At 40.2% G+C, this 23,723-nt stretch overlaps 1 protein-coding gene across 1 annotated transcript; it reads right to left on the reverse strand.

Moving 5' to 3' along the window:
• Positions 1-240: 240 nt before the first annotated feature.
• On the reverse strand, positions 241-1,245 carry LOC101680881 (olfactory receptor 11A1-like). Its single transcript, XM_004778929.1, has one exon. The coding sequence runs from the start codon at positions 1,243-1,245 to the stop codon at positions 241-243; it is 1,005 nt and encodes a 334-aa protein (XP_004778986.1).
• Positions 1,246-23,723: the final 22,478 nt, after the last annotated feature.

Here is a 23,723-nt window from a genome sequence, read left to right on the forward strand (position 1 = left end):
TTGACAGAGAGAGAAAAAGGGAGAGAGGGTACACAAGCAGGAAGAATGGGAGAGGGAGGAGCAGGCTTCCCGCCGAGCAGGGAGCCTGATGTGGTGCCTGATCCCAGCACCCTGGGATCATGACCTGAGCTGAGGGCAGACGCTTAACAACTGAGCCACCCAGGTGACCCCAGACATCTCCTTTCAATCCCACAGTATTTATCTTTTCATTACAGTGGTCTCTAGTCTTTGAGGAAGGGGCTAAGCTGGAATCCAGGAAAAAGTCAACAGCTGCCCTATCCCTCTCAGTGGAGTATGTCTTGGGATAAGCTTTCCCCAGAGCCTGTGAAGGACCCCCTTTACCTCTTGGTTCTTGAGGCTGTAGATGATGGGGTTGACCATAGGGGTGAATACAGTGTAAAGGACAGAGAAGGCCTTTCGGAGCAAGGGGGCCATGTGGTCTGTTGGGGCTACATAGACCACAATGAGGGTGCCATAAAACACCCCGACCACGGTGAGGTGGGAGGAACAGGTGGAGAAGGCCTTCTGCCTACCATGGCCTGAAGGTATTTTCAGCACAGCCCTCAAGATGAAGGCATAGGACGCCACAATCAACAGAAAGGGGGCCAACGTCAGAAAGCCTGAGATGCTCACTCCGGCTCCCCACATGATCCCCACATCCCCGCAGAACAGCCCTACAACGGGAGCAAAGTCGCAGAAGTAGTGGTCGATCTCCCTGTGGCCAGGGCAGAGGGGCAGAGGGGCTGCCAGGGCCAGAGTGAAGGCAGAGAAAGAAAAGCCACTGACCCAGGCTCCAGCAGCCAGGCAGCCACACAACCAGGTGCTCATCAGGGCGGGGTAGCGAAGCGGGTAGCAGATGGCCAGGTAATGGTCATAGGACATAGCAGAGAGCAGGAGGCACTCAACAGCAGCCAGTGAGGCAAACACGTAGAACTGGATCAGACAGCTGACCAGTGAGATGGTTTCCCTCCCCTCCAGGAAGCTCCACAACAGCTGAGGCACGATGTTGGAGGTATAGCCAATCTCCAGCAGGGAGAAGTGGCAGAGGAAGAAATACATGGGTGTGTGGAGTGTCCGACTGGAGGCCACAGCCAGCACGATGAGGGCGTTGCCCCCCACTGTCACCACATAAATGGCCAAAAAGAAAGCGAAGGGGAGGAAGCCCAGGTGTTGCAGTTCCCCAAAGCCGACCAGGATCAGCCAGGTGGTCTGGTTTTCTCTGTCACCACTGGACTGCTTCCTCATCTAGATCTGGGCCCAAGAGAGGAAGGTAACTTTAACCAAGATCCTATTGCAACCACACACTAACCCTTGCTTATTCATTTATTCATCACAGCAACCATTAAAGGTAGACCTTATTGTCTCCTGTATACAGAGGAGAAACTGAGACCAAGTGAGACTAAGTCAGTTATTCAAGGCGATTATGATGGAGTCATGATATGAACCCACATTTGCTTGACTCCAAAGCTCCTGCACTAGTCTGCTATCCTTCGGAGCTTTCCCAAACCCTTTGTGACTGGTAGAAGTATTAGTATCAGAGAGCAGCATAGAACTTTCCCAGTCATCAATGAGCTATTTACTGACAATCTTGGATGAGTATCAACAGCAGAACTACACCTGGTGAGGTCCTCTGGGGCAGGAGGGACTGCCCATCACTTGGTGGGCAGGTGGTCCTACTCCGAGGTCATGCACATTCCTGAAGCAGCCAGTCATCTCATGCTGTTTTTCCTTTCTAAGAAAATGAGACTTGGACATTCTGATGAGCAATCTGTATCATTTATTTCACAAAACGTGCAATATAGAAAGATCTGTATTAACTCAGATCCCACTTCCCTGGAAATCCACTCCTTTCCCTTGGACAAGTGGACTGGTGACCATGGGTAAATCCATTTTTAAACTATGCTCAGTCTCTAAGCAGTTTGTTGGAAGCTGAGAATACTTTCTTTTTCTTGGTTCTCCTGCCCTATATTCTCTCTGCTGGTCACATGGTCATTTTATCTCACCCAATGTGGATTATTTAGACATTTCTATCCTGTTATAGGATTCCTTCTCTTAATCATTACAGTACTATGCTAACACTAAACACATAGGAAGACCTTGATAAGTACTTGTGGAATGTACAAGTGAATTAGTTATAATAATTTTCCAATGGTAAATTGCCCCAGAAAAATTGCATCATCTGATAATGCTTGGGTGAGGGAAAGAGGTGTTTAGATGATTGCTAAAATGGAGAAGGAATCTCTGAGTCCTCCCCTAATTGAGGGAATATTGGAATTTTGTCTCTCAGTTTGAGATGGAACCATGATTAAGGTTGGAGATGGAAGTCAAGTAGGTGTGTGTGTGTGTGTGTGTGTGTATGTGTGTGTATGGTTGGGGGAAGAAACAGAAAGTCCATCGTGATAGAGAGTTTTCTCATATTTGAAGTTAAGAAAGATGATATTCCATAATAGCAAATGGCAGCGAGAACACATGGTTTTTGTGTTCCTTCCCTGGTCCTACCTTTTCCTCTCATTTTGGGCTTCAATCATGCAGACACCATTTGGTCACATGGGGGATACAGACATAGAAGGAACAGAATACTTTCATATGTATTCGATACATATTTTATCTTTTTGTAGACTAGTGACTTCTTCCTCTTTTTTTTTTTTTTTTTTTTTTAGAGAGAGGAAGAGAGAGAGAGAGCGTGCATAGGGTGAGGGATGGGGGAAAGGGAGAGAGAGAATCTTTTTTTTTTTTTTAAATATTTTTACTTATTTATTTGACAGAGGGAGATATCCACAAGTAGGTAGAGAGTCAGGCAGAGAGAGAGAGGGGGAAGCAGGCTTCCCACTGAGCGAAGAGCCTGATGTGGGGCTCGATCCCAGGACCCTGAGACCATGACCTGAGCTGAAAGCAGAGGCTTAACCCACTGAGCCACCCAGGCATCCTGAGAGAGAGAATCTTTTTTTTTTTTTTTTTAAAGATTTTATTTATTTATTTGACAGACAGAGATCACAAGCAGGCAGAGAGGCAGGCAGAGAGAGACAGAGGAGGAAGCAGGCTCCCTGCCGAGCAGAGAGCCCGATGCGGGACTTGATCCCAGGACCCTGAGATCATGACCTGAGCCGAAGGCAGCGGCTGAACCCACTGAGCCACCCAGGCGCCCCGAGAGAGAGAATCTTAAACAGACTTCCTGCTATACGTGGAGACTGACCTGGGACTTGATCTCAAGACCCTGAGATCATGACCTGAGCTGAAATCAAGAGTCAGAGGCTTAGCTAACTGAGCCACCAGGGCGCCCTTACTAGGGACTTCTTAAAGAGCCAGGGAGAGACTTGAAATGAGAATGGAATAGACCTCAGGTTTAGCAGAAAGATGGAGCAAAGGAAGAAGCTAGTAAAACTAACCAAACCTACCAACCAGCCAGTCAACTGACCAAAAACTTCTTAAGCCTCCTCAAGTCTCTGAGTCAATGCTTATGATAAAAAAATTACTGTTGCCATTGTTAACCAGTAAATTTGACCTTGGTCCCTGGTAAAATTCTTAAATAGATGCTTTATAAGAACATGTGGAAATCTCATAAGGAGACTTCGCCAGGAGCTATGTAATGCCAATTATAATGTCAAACCTCATGTAAGGAGACATCACTAGGAGCTATAAAAGGTTCATTATAATGTCAAACCTCACAGTAAATTTGACCTTGGTCCCTGGTAAAATGCTTTATAAGAACACATGGAAATCTCATAAGAAGACATCACCAAGAGCTATATAATGCTAATTATAAGGTCAAATCTTACATAATGGCCCCTACTGGTAGTACTAATAATTTAGTAGATCAGGAGAAAGGAGTAGAAAAAGGACATAATTTTGGTAAAGTTTCATAGAAAAGATGATGACTGTGAGCTTAAAGATAACACTTTTAGTATGCCTACTATGGACCAAAATTATTCATCAATGACTCTGGAAATCTGGAAAAATATGTCTAGTGAAAAGGAGAAGGCTTTGTCTTCCTGTTTTCTTCACCTATTTTGGTAGTGACTTCGATAAAGAGCAAATATGCACGGCTTATCAAGCCTCAGATGATAGGAACAAAGTGGGGAAACCAATATCACAGGTGATAGAATTATAATCCAAAATAATCTTGTCTTTGAAAGGCTAGACTAAAAAGAAGATGAAATGTAACAGAAGCACATGTAAAATCTGCTTGTAGGCTTTCATAATCAGTTGAAAAGTAACCATTTATGTGAACATGACATGATATTTTTGTTGACTATTATGAATTAGGACTTCTGAACTGTGAAGTATGAGGAACATATGAAGAATGTAGAGATCTTTACTTTGGAAATGACAGAATAATGGGAGATTATGATAACTATTTTCAAGTATTGGAAGAATTCCTCCTGGTCCCCCCATCCCCGGACTTATTTATTTTATAGCTGGAAGTTAGTACCTTTTTTTTTTTTAAAAAAAAGATTTTATTTATTTGTTTGACAGGCAGAGATTACAAGTAGGCTGAGAGGTAGGCAGAGAGAGAGGAGGAAGCAGGCTCCCAGCTGAGCAAAGAGCCCGATGTGGGGCTCGATCGCAAGACCCTGGGATCATGACCTGAGCCGAAGGCAGAGGCTTTGACCCACTGAGCCACCCAGGCGCCCCTGGAATTTAGTACCTTTTGACCATCTTCATCCCATTCCTACATTCCCCCACTCCAGCTGGAAGGATTCTTATGAAGAGGAACTAGAGTTAGCCCATAGATGCTCAGAAGGCAGAACATGGACCAAGGGATGGTGGTGGAGGAAAACCCACCTACCTGTGCTGGTTTCAAAGCGGTGATTCTACTGTTATTTATAGCATGATTTTTCGGTATTAAAGTAAGGCTCATTGGATAGGGTCAGAAGGGAGGAAATGAACTTTCTTCCTAGAGGCTCCAGAAGTTGGCAAATAATGGGTCCAATTCTTTGAAACCTACTGGAACAGACACAAGACATTTTAAAAATATGTCAAACTTTCTCCCAAATTTGTTTAGGATCTACGGTCAGAGGTGGTTCTCTCTGTTGTCAAAGAGTACTGTTGAGCCAGATGAACCCTAGATACTCAGATTCAGTGGAAAGGGAGCTTGATATGCTTTGGGCTTTGAGTCAACTCCTCTCCTGGTTGTCTTACCTCCAGACTAAATTCTTCTGCAGAGCTCTGTAGATTTTCTGCTTTTCTCTTATGAAGGCTCCATGTTATTGGCTTCTCCCTGCTCCGTGGTTCTCACGGAAGACTGTTGTCCTTATCCTATATGTGTTTCTGTGGGCACTACTGCCTTTTCTTAGAGCAGGGCAGTCTCCTTCCTTTTGGGGGTTGAAGAGGAGCCTCCTTAGGGAGGAGCTGTATCTTGGAGCCACCTGGAGCAGCAGCTGCATCTATGTTTTGGTTCCAGGGGACTGTCCTGGTCCACGAGGGACCATATTCAGGTGTTTCACTCAAATCTAATGACCTCTTTCTTATGAGATAGGGAAACAGTGGAAAGATGTAAGAATAGCCACAATTAAGAGCAACATTTATCTAATATTTTATAATTCATAAAATAAATATTATCTTATTTAGTGAATATTTGATTCTCAGAATGAACCCCATGGTGAAAAGTGAGTATGCTATGATTTGTTCTTGCAACATTGGAATGGATTATCTAGAGTTTGGCTTCTAATGACTAGATTACCAGTCATTCTATTGTACCATGAATTAGGACCTGAGGTCTTGCTTTAATCTCTGAGCAGTGAGGAGGCAGGAGGAAACTGCTATATAATTTTGTAAATAATTTGTCCTCTTAGTTTGATAACTTAATATCATGGATTAATATAAAACTACTATCTTGCCATCAAGATAGTAGTGGCAGATACTAAATTCAGCTGAATGACATCTGTGAAGAAAGAACCTGTTGCAAAAATATAGCACTGAATTCCTTCCACATGAGGCCAGGAAGAAGACAGAACAGGGTTATGGCACGAGCTAGGTCTTTCCAGTAACAGTCTAGGATGGACCTTCCTGGAAGAAACTGGACAGGTGTCTTACCTGACAGTTGAAAAGTAGATTGGAAAAACTTGAATGAGGAAAAGTTGACCTGCAAGGAATTAATTAGCATATTCTCTTTGAGGGAGTCTTGAGAATAAAATATGTCTGCCCAGGTCTTGGGTTGTGTAAATAGCCTGAGGGATATGTCAGGAGAGAAAGAGAAGAATAAGAGTCTTTTTACCTAGAAATAAACATAGGGTTTATTGATTTAGAATTTATGATAATTATGATAAAAATATCCAACGTGTACTTAAGATTTATTTTAATTTCAGCTCTTTTTCTGAAGTGTTATCTATGAGTTGAAAGTGGAAATAAAGGATCTATATGCTGTTTTCTAGGTATTAGATTAAGATCTTGTGGGGCACCTCGGTGGCTCAGTTGTTAAGCGGCTGCCTTCAGCTAAGGTCATGATCCCTTATGTTCCCTCTCTCACTATGTCTCACTCTGTCAAATAAATAAATAAAATCTTAAAAAAAAAGATTAAGATTTTGTATAAAAATGGGTCATAGTATTAGTTAATTCAAGAAATAAACACACATTGGAGCGCCTGGGTGGCTCAGTGGGTTAAAGCCTCTGCTTTCGGTTCATATCACGATCCTGGGATCGAGCCCCACATCAGGTTCTGTGCTCAGCAGGGAGCCTGCTTCCCCCTCTCTCTCTGCCTGCTTCTCTGACTACTTGTGATCTCTGTCTGTCAAATAAATAAATAAAATCTTTAAAAAAAAAAGAAGTAGATGCCAGTATTTATGACCTGTCAGCACCTGTTCTAGACTCCAGGTATACAGCAATGAACAAAACAAAAATTGGTTAGTAATCTATTTACAACTTTCAGTTACTCATGCCTTGATGATGAGTTCATATTACCTGATCAGACAGCCCCTTCACCCAGATCCAGCTCTCCGGAGGGCAGAAATCCTGTTTGGGGAAAAATTCACCTTCATAGGACAAGATTCCTTTTTTTTTTTTTTTTTTAGTTAGTTAGTTTATTTATTTATTATTTATGTGATCTCTATATCCAACATGGGGCTTGAACTCATGACCCTAAGTTGGTTCCACCAACTGAGCCAGCCAGGTTTCCCTAGGACAAGATTCTTGTATCTTTCATCCCAACTCACTGATACAGCATCAGTTATAAGTGGAGAGGATGTAGGGAGGAGGATGTGGTAAAATCACTGAGAGAGACTATTCATTGAATGGTCTGTATGTGTTAGGCACTCTGATCAGAGTTTTACAAAATTATCTCACTGACGCCTCATAAGAATTATGGAGGTAATTATTATCATTATCTATAGTTTACATAGATCAGGAAACTGCACACAGAGAGGTCATGTATGTTGTGTAGGATCATACAGTTAGTAAGGAGCAGAGCCAGAATTCAGTACTGACATTTCATAGCATTGCCTTTGGATAACTGAAAAGATAGGTAAATATAAGAAAAAGAAGAAAACTGTGATGGGTTGGCCTGGAAACATGATTAAGCTAGTCCATGAAGCGATCTTCAGATGCTTCCTCTCTCCTGACTAGAAGTATTGTGAAACAGACACACAGATGTACAGACATACATAAAATTATCCTAATTTGGTTCCTGCCGATTGCCCAAAGTTCATCCTGGAAAAAATATAAAGTGAATGTTACCCAACAATGGTCTCAGTCATTAACAAACAAAGTCTCAATAGAGCACTCTTAAGATACCTCACTGTGAGCACTGAAACTTCCTAGTGAACCCAGCACGATAAACTTGTTGCAAAATGTGCTTGCTTATACATAACTACATGAACTAGTGTTCTCAATAAAGCTGTTAGTCAAGCCAATAAAATGTTGAAGAATATTTAATAAAGATAAAGTTTGGCTTTGGAATAACTGATCATCCTGCGTCATATTTCCTGAAGGTAAGTAGATAGCCAAGCCAGTTGTCTTTTTTTTAAATTTATTTTTTATTTTCAGCATAGCAGTATTCATTATTTTTGCTCCACACCCAGTGCTCCATGCAATCCCTGCCCTCTATAATACCCACCACCTGGTACCCCAACCTCCCACCCCCCCGCGCCTTTAAAACCTTCAGATTGTTTTTCAGAGTCCCTAGTCTCTCATGGTTCACTTCCCCTTCCTATTTCCCCCAACTCCCTTCTCCTCTCTAACTCCCCATGTCTTCCATGCTATTTGTTATGCTCCACAAATAAGTGAAACCATATGATAATTGACTCTCTCTGCTTGACTTATTTCACTCAGCATAATCTCTTCCAGTCCCATCCATGTTGCTACAAAAGTTGGGTATTCATCCTTTCTGATGGAGGCATAATACTCCATAGTGTATATGGACCACGTCTTCCTTATCCATTCGTCCGTTGAAGGGTATCTTGGTTCTTTCCACAGTTTGGCGACCGTGGCCATTGCTGCTATAAACATTGGGGTACAGATCAGGCCAGTTGTCTTTTAAGATAGTTGGATCATGGCATTAAAAACATGAGAAGAGCACATACACATTAAAATAGCTCCATTATTTAAAAGTATATTTCCTTCTGGTTTTTATGCATTTTCCTTCCTAGTTTTATGCATGCTGTTTTTTTTTTAAACATAGGTAACTATGTAACATATGTAACTTTAATCCTAATATTTTACCTAACACTTTGTTGTAAGTACTGAATATATCTCTACATTTAAAACATTCATGTAAGGCACCCATGTGGCTTGGTTGGTTAAGCGTCTGACTCTTGATTTGACACCATCTCAGGATTATGAGATTGAGCCCCACGTTGGGCTCCACACTGGGTGTGGAGCTTGCTTAGGATTCTCTTTCTCTCCCTCTCCCTCTGCCCCTGCCCTGTGCTTGCACACACTCTCTCCCTCTCTCTAAAAATTTTTAAAAAAGTAAATAAATAAAAATTAAAAATTCATGTAATATTCATTATATAGGTGTGGCACAATTTTACTTAACCATTTTTTCATTGAAGCTTTGAGTTGGAAGGGACCCTAGACCATATATATTCCAACATTTCACTAAGTAGGAGGGTCATTTATTCTCTTTTTATATATTTCCACTGATAAGAAAACAATATATTTTGGGGTATCTCATTTATTCAACAAATATCATTACTGGATGGTCAGGAAGAGGATCTTTCCTCCCGCAGGTAACTATGGGGCAATAGGGAGGTGATGACTGCCACAAACGAGCTACATAGCTTATCGAACTGGCAGAGAAAGGAGTAAGGGAAGTTAATGGAGTGAGGGGGAATGTGCACTAGAATTTAAAGGGTAGCAAAGAGTTTAGAAAGTTAAAAAGGAGCGTCTTCGACTTCTGCCTGTGAAGGAGTGACTGGTACCAGCCCAGCTCTACTCAGGCAAACAATTACATAATGGACAAAACATATGAAATACCTGTTTTCAACTATTGGAAAATGTACAGCACAAAACTCTCATCCCTGAGAGAAGGGAAACAGTAGAAGTGAGCCCTACCATTACTTTAGCTTTCTGCCTTCAAACACTTTTGAGATCTGAGATCTAGGAAGGCAGAGCATGGTTACGTTGCTGAGTTGAAGAGACAAAAATTAGAGTTTGGGGAGCCAGAGATGGAATTGTGGAGTAGAAGAGGAGGGAGGTATGCAGAGAAAGAATTCTAGAAACCTGATAAGGATCCCCACACTGAGTATTTCTAGAAGCTGTACACTGAGTAACTACTAGACTTTGTACAGGGTGGCAGACATTTGAGTTCTGATCAGCCAGAGTAGAGGAATCTCACTGAAGCATTCCTTAGATATGTCAGAAAGACCACCCTTTAGGAATAGGGTCGAACTAGCTCAAGAATAAAAGCTAATCTTGACCTGCTATAACAAAGTTTAAAAACAGGGTTTGAGAAGATTAAACTGAACCTTAAGTATCTCTTTTTAAAATTGAAATGTAGTTGACACACTGTTGCAATAGTTTCAGGTGCATAACATAGTGATTGGAGGGGCTGCTGGCTGGCTCAGTGGGCAGGGCATCCGACTCTTGATCTCTTGGTTGTGAGTTTGAGCCCCACTTTGGGTGCTGGGATTACTTAAATAAATAAAACTTAAAAACAACAACAAAACTCGTAGTGATCAAACAATTCCATCTCTGCCTCTCCAAACTCTATACATTGTGCCTATCTCACCACAAGTGTGCTACCATCTGTCACCATATAATGCTATTCCAATACCATTGGCTATATTCCTTATGCTGTACCTTTTATCCAGTGACTTACTCGTTCCATAACTGGAAGCCTGCATCTCTCCCACCACTTCATCCACTTTGTCCATTCCCCCAGGCCTCTGGCCGCCACCAGTTTGTTCTCTGTATTTTGAGTCTGTTTCTTCTTTTTGTTTGTTTGTTTTTGAACTTCAAGTATCTTAACTCTCTATTAATACAAAGCCAAAACTCTTTTTACAAAAGATTTATTTGATTTATTCATTTTAGAGAGAGAGAGGAAGAGAGGAAGAGAAGGAGAGAGAGAAATGAGAGAGAGAGAGAGGGGAGAGAGAGTGTGAGAGAGAGAGAGCATGAGCGGGGGAGGGGCAGAGGGAGAGGATCTTAGGCAGACTCTGTGCTGAATGTGGGGCCCAATACGGGGTATGATCCCATGACCCAGAGATCATAACCTGAACCAAAATCAAGAGTCAGATGCCTAACTGACTGGGCCACCTAGGTGCTCCCCAAGCCAAAACTCTTAAAAGGAAGACAACAAAATTGAGACACTCAATGACATAACATTCATAATATCCAGCATCCACTAAAACAATTAGTAGAAATTCAAAGATGCAGGGAAATGAGAACACTAAGGCAGAGAAAAATGAGGCAATAAAAAAAATACCAGCAATATTGCAGAATAGGAAGCCCAGAACCTCCTTCCCCCATGGAGAAAAGAATTTAACAACAATATATGAACTGGTTGCCTTTGTGAGAAATCCAGAAACCAGGTAAGAGATGCCTAGTTGGGAATCTTCCTGTTAAATTTTTGGAAGTTCCATTTCTCTCTTCTGCTTCAGCTACTAAATGCCTGCCTTCCTCACCAGTCGATGGAATGACAAATCTGAAACAGTATAAACAGGGGAAGTCTAATGCTTTACTTCATTAGAACATGGGGGACTCAATGGGATAGGAGAGGCTGCTACTCCCAGGTTCAGAGTATGTAAAATATCCTGGTTCAGGGCACCTGGGTGGCTTGATCAGTTGGGCATCTGCCTTCCACTCAGGTCATGATTCCAGGGTCCTGCGATTAAGGCCCACGTTGGGCTCCCTGCTCAGCAGGGAACCTGCTTCTCCCTCTGTCTCTGCCTGCTGTTCTCCTGCTTGTGCTCTCTCTTTCTCTCTGTCAAGTAAATAAATAAAATCTTAAAAAAAAAATTAATCCTGCTTCAATTCTCCCGCTGGTGACTCCATGAAACTAGCTTGTGGCTTCCATTCTAGCTAGAGACAGAGCTGCCTTGAGTCTGGATACAATGACACCAACATACTTTCCAAGTGGTTATGAAGAAATGTATCTTTTACCAACCCATTTCTTATATTTGAGGAAGAATGGTGGATGTTTGTAGGAATCAGCATTTGTGATTTTGTGGAATTTGAAATTTGAAAGCTTGTGTTATTCCAGTGTATTCCTGAAAGTGGGCATAAGTTGTTAATATTCAATCTTTTGAGATGAGCAGACCCAAATATCGATAAACAAGAAATAAATATATTATAAATATATTTTTGGTTTTAGTGGCAAAGGCTATTCTCTATTAAAAACAAAGGCGGGGAGTCAGGAGAGACAGAATAAATAATAGGGAGAGATTCTTGCATCCCAGCCAAACACACTGAAGCCCTAGCAGGAAAATTCTTGACCTTCACTCACTTAGAACGCTTCTCAGCACGGCATGGCATGGCTGGTCTGATTGGGAGGAAACCCTCAATTCCCAACTCCTTCCTTGGGAAACAAAGGAGTGGAATGCATATCCAATGTGCTGATTTTTTCGAGTGCTGCTAAAGAACTGGTTTCTGTCTTGCCTTAATCTAAACACTGATGGTAGAATGTCAGGCAGCGGGCGATTATTCAACGCGGCTTGGTCAGGCACCAGAGTTTGCAGTACCACAGACAGACACTAGGTGGAACTCCAGTACTGCTACTTTCTATACCCCGCCCCCCGCAAAAGAGGCTGTCCGTTGCACACAGACACAAGCAGATCTTGAGTAACATCTCAAATGTCTACCAGCAAGTAAATAAATAAATAAATATATTGTGGTGTATTCGTTCAGTGGAAAACTACTAAGTAATAAAGAGGAATGAATCATGTTTCCACACAGTAGCACTGATGGATATAAAAGATACTATACTGGGTGAAGGAAGTCAGGCACAAAACACCATTCCATTAATGTGAATTTCTAGAACAGGCAAAACTTGCTTATAGTTACAGAAATAAGCTCAAAGCTTATCTGGTATCAGGGAGGGGGCACTGACTGCTCAGGGATATGAGGGAACTTTTTGTAGTGATGGAAATGTTCTGAATCTTGATTGTGGAGTGTGTATACGTATCAAAACTTAGCCAACTGTACACTTAAAATACATGCATTTAATTTTATGTAAATTTTCTCTCAACAAAGGTATTTAAAAGTCTAAGTTAAAGTCAACTTGAGTAGTGGAAAGGTTGACTAGAGCTCCCACTGTTGTCAACTCAGAAGTGGTAAGAGCTTCTTTAAGAAGAGAATGCCATGTTACTGTTTACACAGGCTCCCTAATCCAGCCTTGTTGAGGGATGAATACCACAAGATTCCTGACCTGAGTCTGCCCTGTTTTCAACTGCCCGAATACTAACCTGTTACTATGTTCTGCCCATCATTTGACATTTCTTTTTTTTTTTTTTAAAGATTTATTTATTTATTTATTTGTCAGAGAGAGAGAGCGAGCGAGGGTGAGCACAGGCAGATAGAGTGGAAGGCAGAGTCAGAGGGAGAAGCAGGCTCCCCGCGGAGCAAGGAGCCCGATGCGGGACTCGATCCCAGGACGCTGGGATCATGACCTGAGTCGAAGGCAGCTGCTTAACCAACTGAGCCACCCAGGCGTCCCTTCTTTTGGGTTTTGATGTCTCCTTCTTACCCATCTACTTCTCACCCAATTTGGATGTCCTGGTCCAGATTTCCCAATGCCTGTCACATACCCTGGAGGTTGCTTTTGTTTTCAGACTGTTGTCATTCTGATTCTGACATACATTCAGCACAGTTTGATTCTTTGTAGTAAAAACATTCACATGTGCACTCCATCCACCCTCAAGGGTTAGTTTCTTCTTTTTCTTCTTCTTCTTTTTTAAAAAAGATTTATTTATTTGACAGATAGAGATCACAAGTAGGCAGAGAGGCAGGCAGAGAGAGAGAAGCAGGCTCCTCAATGAGCAGAGAGCCCGATGCGGGACTTGATCCCAGGACCCTGGGATCATGACCTGAGCTGAAGGCAGAGGCTTAACCCATTGAGCCACCCAGGTGCCCTGGGTTAGTTTCTTCTTGAACAGAGTTGGAAAGTGGGAGTTTTATCTTACCTTCTTCTAGAGCTGTGTTTTTGGGAGTTATTCTTCAGCTGAGGGTGCTGATTTCCACTATTTCCATCTTGATAGGTCCTGACTGACTACTCTGATGGCCTGGCCAGGAATTTGCAGACCACTTCTCTTATTTGGGCTCTGCCCCTTTTTCCTGGGCATCAGCGTAAAGGCTGACATGAATGAGGAAATTACATATTAGTGCTTGGTTTTTATTCTTCATAGCACTGCCATGTAAGACTGGATGGGTATTTCCAACATTCTTTTTAAAAGGCTAGGGATCAAAGGAAACTTAGATTACTGATTTGATACTTTTCTTCCTTTCTAGTTGAAATATTTAATGCTATAAATTTCCTTCTAAGCACTGCTTTAGCTGCATCCCACAAATTTTAATGTTATATTTTAATTTTTATTCAGTTCGAAATATTTCTTAATTTCCCTTAAGATTTCCTTTTTGACCAGTTGATTATTTAGAAGTGTGTTGTTTAATTTCAAAATGTTTGAGGAATTTTCCATATATATTTCAGTTACTGTTTTTTATTATTTATTCATTTAGTTCCTTTTTTTTTTTTTTAGTTTAATTCTGTTAGGGTATTTTATTTCTTTTTTTTTGTTTGTATGTTTCTTTCTTTCTTTCTTTTTTTAAAGATTTTATTTGACAGAAAGAGACACAGTGAGAGATGGAACACAAGCTGATGGGGTGGGAGAGGGAGAAGCAGGCTTCCTGCTGAGCAGGGAGCCCGATACAGGGCTCAATCCCAGGACCCTGGAATCATCACCTGAGCTGAAGGCAGATGCTTCATGACTGACCCACCCTAGCACCTCTGTATATTATTTTCTTATTCTGTTTTATTCCTGTGTGGGTTTGGAATTTATATGTTATATTTCTATTCTTTTACAAGTTGACCTGGAAATTCTATTAATACATTTTCAACAAAGTTAATGAATATCTTAACCATTATCTTATACAAGACCTCAGGAAACTTTTACTTTGAATATTGTTTGACTTAGATTATTTTCAATAATCTAGTTATGAATTAGTTATAAATATCCAGCCATACAAACTAGTTGTTAATATTATTTTTGTTACATGTGATGTTTCCTAGGAAACAGATTGTGAGAGGGTAGTAGCGTCAACAAATCTTTGACAAAGACGTCAATATTCAGCAAGGAATAGATAGTCTCTTCAATAAGTAGTGTTGGGAAATATGAATATAAATGTACAAAAGAATGTGAATTGGATTTTTATACCACTCATGAGTATTTAACTCAAAACGTATTGAGGACTTGGGGCGCCTGCGTGGCTCAGTGGGTTAAAGCCTCTGCCTTCGGCTCAGGTCATGATCTCAGGGTCCTGGGATGGAGCCCCACATGGGGCTCTCTGCTCAGCAGGGAGCCTGCTTCCTCCTCTCTCTCTGCCTGCTTCTCTGCCTACTTGTGATCTCTGTCTGTCAAATAAATAAATAAAATCTTAAAAAAATGTATTGAGGACTAAATGTAAGACCTGAAATGATAAAACTCATAGAAAAAAACATAGGGAAATATCTCCTTGACTTTGGCCTTGGCAATGATTTTTTGATATGACACCAAAAGCACAAGCAACAAAGCAAAACAAACAAGTGGGACCACATCAAACTAAAGCTTCTGCACAGCAAAAGTAACAATGAACAAAATGAAAAGGCAAACCTTGGAGTGGGAAAAATATTTGCAAACCATATAACTGATAAGGTGTTAAAATAAAAAATATGAAAGGGACTCATACAATTTGCTATTATTTATTTGTTTATTTTTAAGATTTTATTTATTTGACAGAGATAGACACAGCAAGAGAAGGAACACAAGCAGTGGGAGTGGGAGAGGGAGAAGTAGGCTTCCTGCCGAGCAGGGAGCCTGATGTGGGGCTCAATCCCAGAACCCTGGGATCATGACCTGAGCCGAAGTCAAATGCTTAATGACTGAGGCACCCAGACGCCGCAGGGACTCATAATTTGATAGCAAAACAACAATAACAAGAAAACCACCCCCGCCCCCTGCCAAAATCCAAAAAACCCAACCCACAAATAATCCAATTAAAATGGGCAGAGGACCTGACTAGACATTTTCCCGAAGACATAGAGATGACCAACAGACACATTTAAAAAAATGTTCAACATCACTTATAATCAGGAAAATGCAAATCAACACCATAATGAGGTATCACCTCACACTTGTTAGAATGGCCAGTATCAAAAGGACACAAGATAATAAGTGCTGATGAGGATGTGGAGAAAAGGGAACACTTATATTCTGCTGGTAGTGATGTAAATGGATATAGCTACCATGGAAAAAATACAGAGATTCCTCAAAAAACTAAAAACAATTATCATAGGATCCAGGATCTCTCTGCTGGCTATATATCTGAAGGAAATGAAATCATTATCTCAAAGAGGTATCTGAATCTCTGTGCTTGTTGTAACATTATTTACAATAGCCAAAATATGGAAACAACCTAAGTATCCATCAGTGGATGAATGTATAAAGAAAATGTGATCTCTCTCTCTCTCTATATATATATGTAGTAGATATATATATAATATTTATCGATCATATATATCTATATAAAACAGAATAATGGAATATTATTCAGCCTTAAAAGAAAGAAATTCTGCCATTTGCAACAACATGGATGGATCTTGAGAGAATTATGCTACATGAAATAAGTAAAAAAAAAAAACAAATACTGTATGATTTCACTCCTAAGTGGAGCCTAAAAACATAAAACTGATAGATGTTTAATGTTTTAAACATTATTATTGTTTAAAATAATAAACAATATTATTATTGTTTATTATTTTATTTATTTTATTTTTTTTAAGATTTTATTTATTTATTTGACAGAGAGAGATCACAAGTAGGCAGATAGGCAGGCAGAGAGAGAGAGAGGGAAACAGGCTCCCTGCCGAGCAGAGAGCCTGATGCGGGACTCGATCCCAGGACCCTGAGATCACGACCCGAGCCGAAGGCAGTGGCCCAACCCACTGAGCCACCCAGGCACCCCTATTTTGTTTATTATTTTAAACAATAATGATTGTTTATTGTTTGCCGGGGAGAGAAGAGGTGGGGGAAATGGGGAGATATCAGTCAAAACCTACAGACTTCCAGTTATAAGATGAGTAAGTTCCGGGGTATCTAAGGTACAGTGTGATGACTATAGTTAACAACACTGTATTATATACTTGAAAGTTGCTGTGAAAGTAATTTTTAAATGGTCTCACAACAGGAATGCATGCACACAAATGGTCATAATGTGAAGGGATGGAGATGTTAACTAACCTTATTGTGGCAATCATTTCACAGTGTCTTGTGGATCAAATAATCATGTTGTGCACCTTAAAATTAAATGTTAATTAAATGTCAATCTTAATAAATCTGGAGACAAAAAAGAATGTGAAAGAGAACATGCAAATGTGGAAAAATATTGACAGTAGGTGAATGAGTCTATAAGAAGGGTATATGTGAATTGATTATAATATTTTTACAACTTTTAAAAAAAAAGTTTTATTTATTTATTTGACAGAGAGAAACAGTGAGAGAGGTAACACAAGCAGAGGAGTGAGAAAGGGAAACGCAGGCTTCCTGCTGAGCAGGAATCCTGACCTGAGCTGAAGGCAACATTTAACAACTGAGCCACCCAGGCACCCTTACTTTTACAATTTTTAACTTAAGTTAAATTTTTTTTTGAAAATAAAGTTTGATTAATTTTCTAAAAAAAAAAAAGAATTACAAGGAAGATTTCTCCTATCAGATATCAAAACATATAAAAAAGCCACTGCAATTAAATCACTAAGGTATTTGTGTTAAAATAGACAAATATGACAAGTTGAATGAAGAGGGAAATCAGAGTTTCAGATGGATTAAAAATTTTCAAATGAATAATAAAAGAGTTTGTATGTATATACATGTGAGAGCTTATAAAAATTTGAATGGAGGGGTATCTGGGTGACTCACATGGTTAAGTGTCTGTCTTTGGCTCAGGTCTTGATAGGTCCTGGAATCAAGCCCCATTTAGGGCTCCCAGCTCATCAGGGAGTCTGCTTCTTCCTCTCCCTCTGCCTCTCCCTCTCCTTCTGCCTCTCCTGTTTGTGCTCTCTGTATCTCTCTTTCTCTCAAATAAGTAAATAAAATCTTTAAAAAAATAAAAAAATTTTGAACAGTTATATGATAGAATGTTAATATAAGTTACAGTACAATGTGTGGAAAGAAAGAAATGAGGAAAAGGAGAGGGAAACCAATCCAAAAAGGAAAGCAAAAAAAGTACCACATTAACAAAAATCAGGATACAATATTTAATTGGAGGTGTTGATGTAAAATTATATAAATATGTGTTTTTTTCATTTTTACATTTTTAAATTTAGGTCATCTCTATAACCAATGTGGGGCTCAAATTCATGACCCCAAGATCAGGGCCAGACTGTTGCTCCTGTGTTTGTTTAAAAACAGACATTTTAGTTTATAGCAGCAATGTCTACAATAGCCAAACTATGGAAAGAACCTAGATGTCCATCAACAGATGAATGAATAAAGAAGATGTGGTATATATACACAATGGAATACTATGCAGCCATGAAAAGAAATGAAATATTGCCATTTGCGACAACGTGGATGGAACTAGAGGGTATCATGCTTAGTGAAATAAGTCAGTTGGAGAAAGACAATGATCATATGATCTCCCTGATATGAGGAAGTGGAGATGCAACATGGGGGATGAAGGGGGTAGGAGAAGAATAAATGAAACAAGATGGGATTGGGAGGGAGACAAACCATAAGTGACTCTTATTCTCACAAAACAAACGAGAGTTGCTGGGGGGAGGGGGGTTGGGAGAGAGGGGTGGGGTTATGGACATTTGGGAGGGTATGTGCTATGGTGAGCACTGTGAAGTGTGTAAACCTGGCGATTCACAGACCTGTACCCCTGGGGATAAAAATATATTATATGTTTATAAAAAAAATTTAAAAAATTAAAAAAAAAGACATTTTATAAATTAAAAATGAGGGCACCTGGGTGACTCAGTCAGTTAAGTGCCTGACTCTTGATTTCAGTTCAGGTCATGATCACAGGGTCTTGAGATCAAGCTCCACATTGGGCTCAAAGCTCAGCAGAGAGTCTGCTTCTCTCCTTTTCCCTCTCCCTTCCCTCTGCCCATCCACTTGTGCACCCTCTCTTCTCTCCCAATTAAAAAAAAAAATAAATAAATCTTTTTCTAAAAAAAAAAAAGATTTTATTTATTTTTTTGATGGAGAGACACAGTGAGAAAGGGAACACAAACAGGGGGAGTGGGAAAGGGAGAAGCAGGCTTCCCGCTGAGCAGGGAGCTCAATCTAGGGCTGGATCCCAGGACCCTTGGATCATGATGTGAGCTGAAGGCAGACGCCTAAAGACTGAGCCACCCAGGCTTATCTGTCTTGGCATTCTTGGTGTAAAAGATTTGTTGCAATTCTACAAGTAGTAAAGTGACAACTGGTGTGTGTGTGGGGGTGCTGACAAGATGGCAGAGGAGTAGGAGATCTAAATTTTTTCTGGTCCCAGGAATTCAGCTGGAAGTTATCAAACCATCTGAACAACCTATGAATGCTAAGGTGATATACAGGAAGATGGACCGTGTGGGGGAGGGACCCTCCATCAGCTGGCTACCTGCAAATGATGGAGCAGTGGAGCACCAAACTGGAACTTTTAGAAGTTTGTTCTGGTGAAGGACATCACTCTGGTGGCTTAGTGAGGGGTGGAATAATGTGGTCTCAGGACCCTTGGAGTCACAGAAAGACTGGGGATGCCTGAGTGTGCCAGAGCTCCCAGGTATCAGAACAGAGAAGCCAGCTGCAAAGAGTGAGCCAAGGGTTCTCAGCTGGGGTTACAATAAGCCATGATCCACAGCACAGTTTGACCACTACTCTTCAATCAGGGACCCCAAAGTTGGCAGATTGGGGAGAACCCCCCCCACCTTCTTCCACTGGGAGGAGTGGCACAGGAGCACACTGCAGGGATCTGCTGGGTATGAAGACTCCAAATAGGGCCACATGCTAGAGATAGAAATGCTCAGTCACAGGTTGGGTGAGCACAAAGCATGGCTGGAGACCAGGGAGACAGGAGTGATTGACTACTTTTCTCTGAGGGCACACTAAGAAGTGGGGCCCTGAGCTCTAAGCTACTCTAGGGCCAGAGATTGAGAAGCTGCCATTTTCATTCTGTCCTCTAAAGCTGTACAGAAAGCCTTCATGGAACAAAAACTACTGAGAGAAAACCCAAGCTGATTACTTAGCTTGGCCTCTGGCAAGGGGGTGCAATTCCACCTCAGACAAAGACTTTTGAGAATCACTGCAATAGGTCCTTCCCCCAGAAGGTCAGCAAGAACATCCAGCCAAGACTGAATTTACCAATCAATGGGAACTTCAAAACTCCAGTGCTAGGGGAATACAACACATAGAATTCATGGCTTTTTTATCATGATTTTTGCTTTCAAAGTTAATTTTTAAAATTTTCTTTCTTTAATCTATTTTTTTTAAAGTTTTTTTTTTTTTAAGATTTATTTATTTATTTGACAGAGAGAGATCACAAGTAAGCAGAGAGGCAGGCAGAGAGAGAGAGAGGAGGAAGCAGGCTCCCCGCCGAGCAGAGAGCCCGATGTGGGACTCGATCCCAGGACCCTGAGATCATGACCTGAGCCGAAGGCAGCGGCTTAACCCACTGAGCCACCCAGGCGCCCCTAATCTATTTCTTTTTAAAAATTTTTTTCCTTTTTCAACAAACTTATTAATTCCTTTTTAAAAATCATTTTTAAATTTCATTTTTACAGTTATATTCCATCCCTACATTGTATTTATCCTTATATTAGTATATATATAAAAATTTTGGGAGGCAGTTTCTTCTAACAGACCAAAATAAACCCAAAATCTAGTGTGTGGCTCTGTTCTATTCACCAGCTGGATCATATTTTTTCTTCCCCTCCCCCCATGCTGGTTTTGGGTCTCGTCTGATTTGTTTAGTGTATATTTTTCTAGGATTGTTGTTACCCTTTTAGCATTTTGTTCTCTCATTCATCTGTTCTTATCTGGACAAAATGATAAAACAGAAAAACTCACCTAAAAAAAAAAAGAATAAAAGGCTATACTGATAGCCAGGGACCTAATCAACATGGACGTTAGTGAGACTTCAGAACTAGAGTTCAGAATGACGATTATAAAGATACTTGCTGGGCTTGAAAAAAGCATAGAAAATACTAGGGAACCCCTTTATTGAGAAATAAAAGAACTAAAATCTAATCAAGTAGAAATAAAAAAGGCAATTAATGAGATGCAATTAAAAATGGAGGCTCTAATTGCTAGGATAAATGAGGTGGAAGAGAGAATTAGTGATATAGATGACCAAATGATGGAGAATAAAGAAGTCGAGAAAAAGAGATAAACAACTACCAGACCATGAGGGGAGAATTTGGACATAAGTGATATCATAAAGTGAAACAATATTAGAATAATTGGGATCCCAGAAGAAGAGGAAAGAGAGAGAGAGAGGGACAGAAGGTATATTGGAGCAAATTATAGCTGAGAACTTCCTTAATCTGGGGAATGAAACAGGCATTCAAGTCCAGGAGGCACAGAGAGCCCCTCTCAAAATTAATAAAAATAGGTCAACACCTCAACATATAATAGTGAAGCTTGCAAATCTCAGAGACAAAGAGAAAATCCTGAAAGCGGCCTGGGGACAAGAAGTCCATAACCTACAAGTGTAGAAACATTAGACTGGCAACAGATCTATCTACAGAAACCTGGCAGGCCAGAAAGGACTGGCATGATATATTCAGGATGATAAATGAGAAAAATTTGCAGCCAAGAATACTTTATCTAGCTGGGATGTCATTAAAAATACAAAGAGAGATAAAAAGCTTCCATGACAAACAGAAACTAAAACTAGAGTAGCCCTGCAAGAAATAGTAAAAGGGGTTCTTTATGCAAAGAGAGAACCCCAAAGTGACACAGACCAGAAAGGAACAGAAACAATATATGTAAGTCACTTTATAGGTAATACAGTGGTACTAAATTTGTATCTTTCAATAGTTACTCTAAATGTAAATGGGCTAAATGCCCCAATCAAAAGACAGGATAAAAAAAACGAGACCCATCAATATGCTGTCTTCAAGAGACTCATTTTAGACCCAAAGACACCTCCAGTTTTAAGATGACAGGGTGGTTCTTTCCACAGTTTGGCGACCATGGCCATTGCTGCTATAAACATTGGGGTACAGATGGCCCTTCTTTTCACTACATCTGTATCTTTGGGGTAAATATCCAGGAGTGCAATGGCAGGGTCATAAGGAAGTTCTATTTTTAATTTCTTGAGGAATCTCCACACACACTGTTCTCCAAAGAGGCTACACCAACTTGCATTCCCACCAACAGTGGAAGAGGGTTCCCCTTTCTCCACATCCTCTACAACACATGTTGTTTCCTGTCTTGTTAATTTTGGCCATTCTAACTGGTGTAAGGTGATATCTCAATGTGGTTTTAATTTGAATCTCCCTGATGGCTAGTGATGATGAACATTTTTTCATGTGTCTGATAGCCATTTGTATATCTTCATTGGAGAAGTCTCTGTTTATATCTTCTGCCCATTTTTTGATATGCTTGTCTGTTTTGTGTGTGTTGAGTTTGAGGAGTTCATTATAGATCCTAGATATCAACCTTTTGTCTGTACTCTCGGCCATTCTCTTACACCGTACCCAAAGATAAACTCAAAATAGATAAAAGACCTCAATGTGAGACAGGAATCCATCAGAATCCTAGAGGAGAACATAGGCAGTAATCTCTTGGATATCAGCCACAGCAACTTCTTTCAAGATATGTCTGCAAAAGCAAAGGAAACAAAAGCGAAAATAAACTTTTGGGACTTCATCAAAATCAAAAGCTTCTGCACAGCAAAGGAAACAGTCAAAAAAACAAAGAGGCAACCCACGGAATGGGAGAAGATGACGGGGTGGAAAACAATTTATCATGCTAATGGACATCAAAAGAAGGCTGGGTTGATGATCCTTATATCAGACAAATTAGATTTTAAATGAAAGATTGTAATAAGAGATGAGGAAGGACACTATATCATAATTAAAGGGTCTAACCAATAAGAAGATCTAACAGTTGTAAAATTTATGCCCCTAACATGGAAGCAGCCAATTATATAAGCCAATTTCTAACAAAATTAAAGAAACACATCAATAATAATACAATAATAGTAAGGGACTTTTAACACCCCATTCACAGCAGTGGACAGATCATCTAAGCAGATCAAAAAGGAAACAAAGGCTTTGAATGACACACTAGACCAGACGGACTTCACAGATATATTCAGAACATTCCATTCTAAAGCAACAGAATACACATTCTACTTCATTCGACTTGAATGCACATGGAATATTCTCCAAGAATAGATCACGTCATGGGTCACAGATCAGGTCTCAACCTGTATCAAAAGATTAGCATCATTCCCTGCATATTTTCAGACCACAGTGCTTCGGAACTGGAACTCAATCACAAGAGGACTAAAGAACATCCTACTAAGGAATGAATGGGTTCACAAGGAAATTAAAGAAGAATTTAAAAAATTCAGGGAAACAAATCAAAATGAAAACACAACTGTTCAAAATCTTTGTGATGCAGCAAAGGCTGTCCTAAGAGGATAGCAATTCAAGCCTTTCTCAAGAAATGAGAAAGGTCTCAAATACACAGCCTAACCCTACACCTAAAGGAGCTGGAAGAAGAACAGCAAATAAGGCCTAAATCCAGCAGGAGACAAGAAATAATAATGATTAGAGCTGAAATCAATGAAATAGACATTGAAAGAACAGTAGAACAGATCAACAAAACTAGGAGCTTGTTCTTTGAAAAAATTAATAAGATTGATAAATCCTTGGCCAGATTTATCAAAAAGAAAAGAGAAAGGACCCAAATAAATAAAATCATGAATTAAAGTGGAGAGATCACAACCAACACCAAAGAAATAGAAGCAATTAATCAAACATATTATGAACAACTATATGCCAACAAATTAGGCAATCTGGAAGAAATGGATGCATTCCTAGAGATGTATAAACTACCAAAGCAGAACCACGAAGAAACAAAAAACCCAAACAGACCCATTTCCAGCAAGGA

Source organism: Mustela putorius, unplaced genomic scaffold, assembly GCF_011764305.1.
Source record: "Mustela putorius furo isolate JIRA1106 unplaced genomic scaffold, ASM1176430v1.1 tig00537227_pilon_pilon_pilon, whole genome shotgun sequence".
Taxonomy (NCBI): Eukaryota; Metazoa; Chordata; class Mammalia; order Carnivora; family Mustelidae; genus Mustela; species Mustela putorius.

Excerpts from the sequence above, each read along its gene's own strand:
- LOC101680881 (XM_004778929.1), bottom strand. The coding sequence starts at position 1,245 with ATGAGGAAGCAGTCCAGTGGTGACAGAGAAAACCAGACCACCTGGCTG.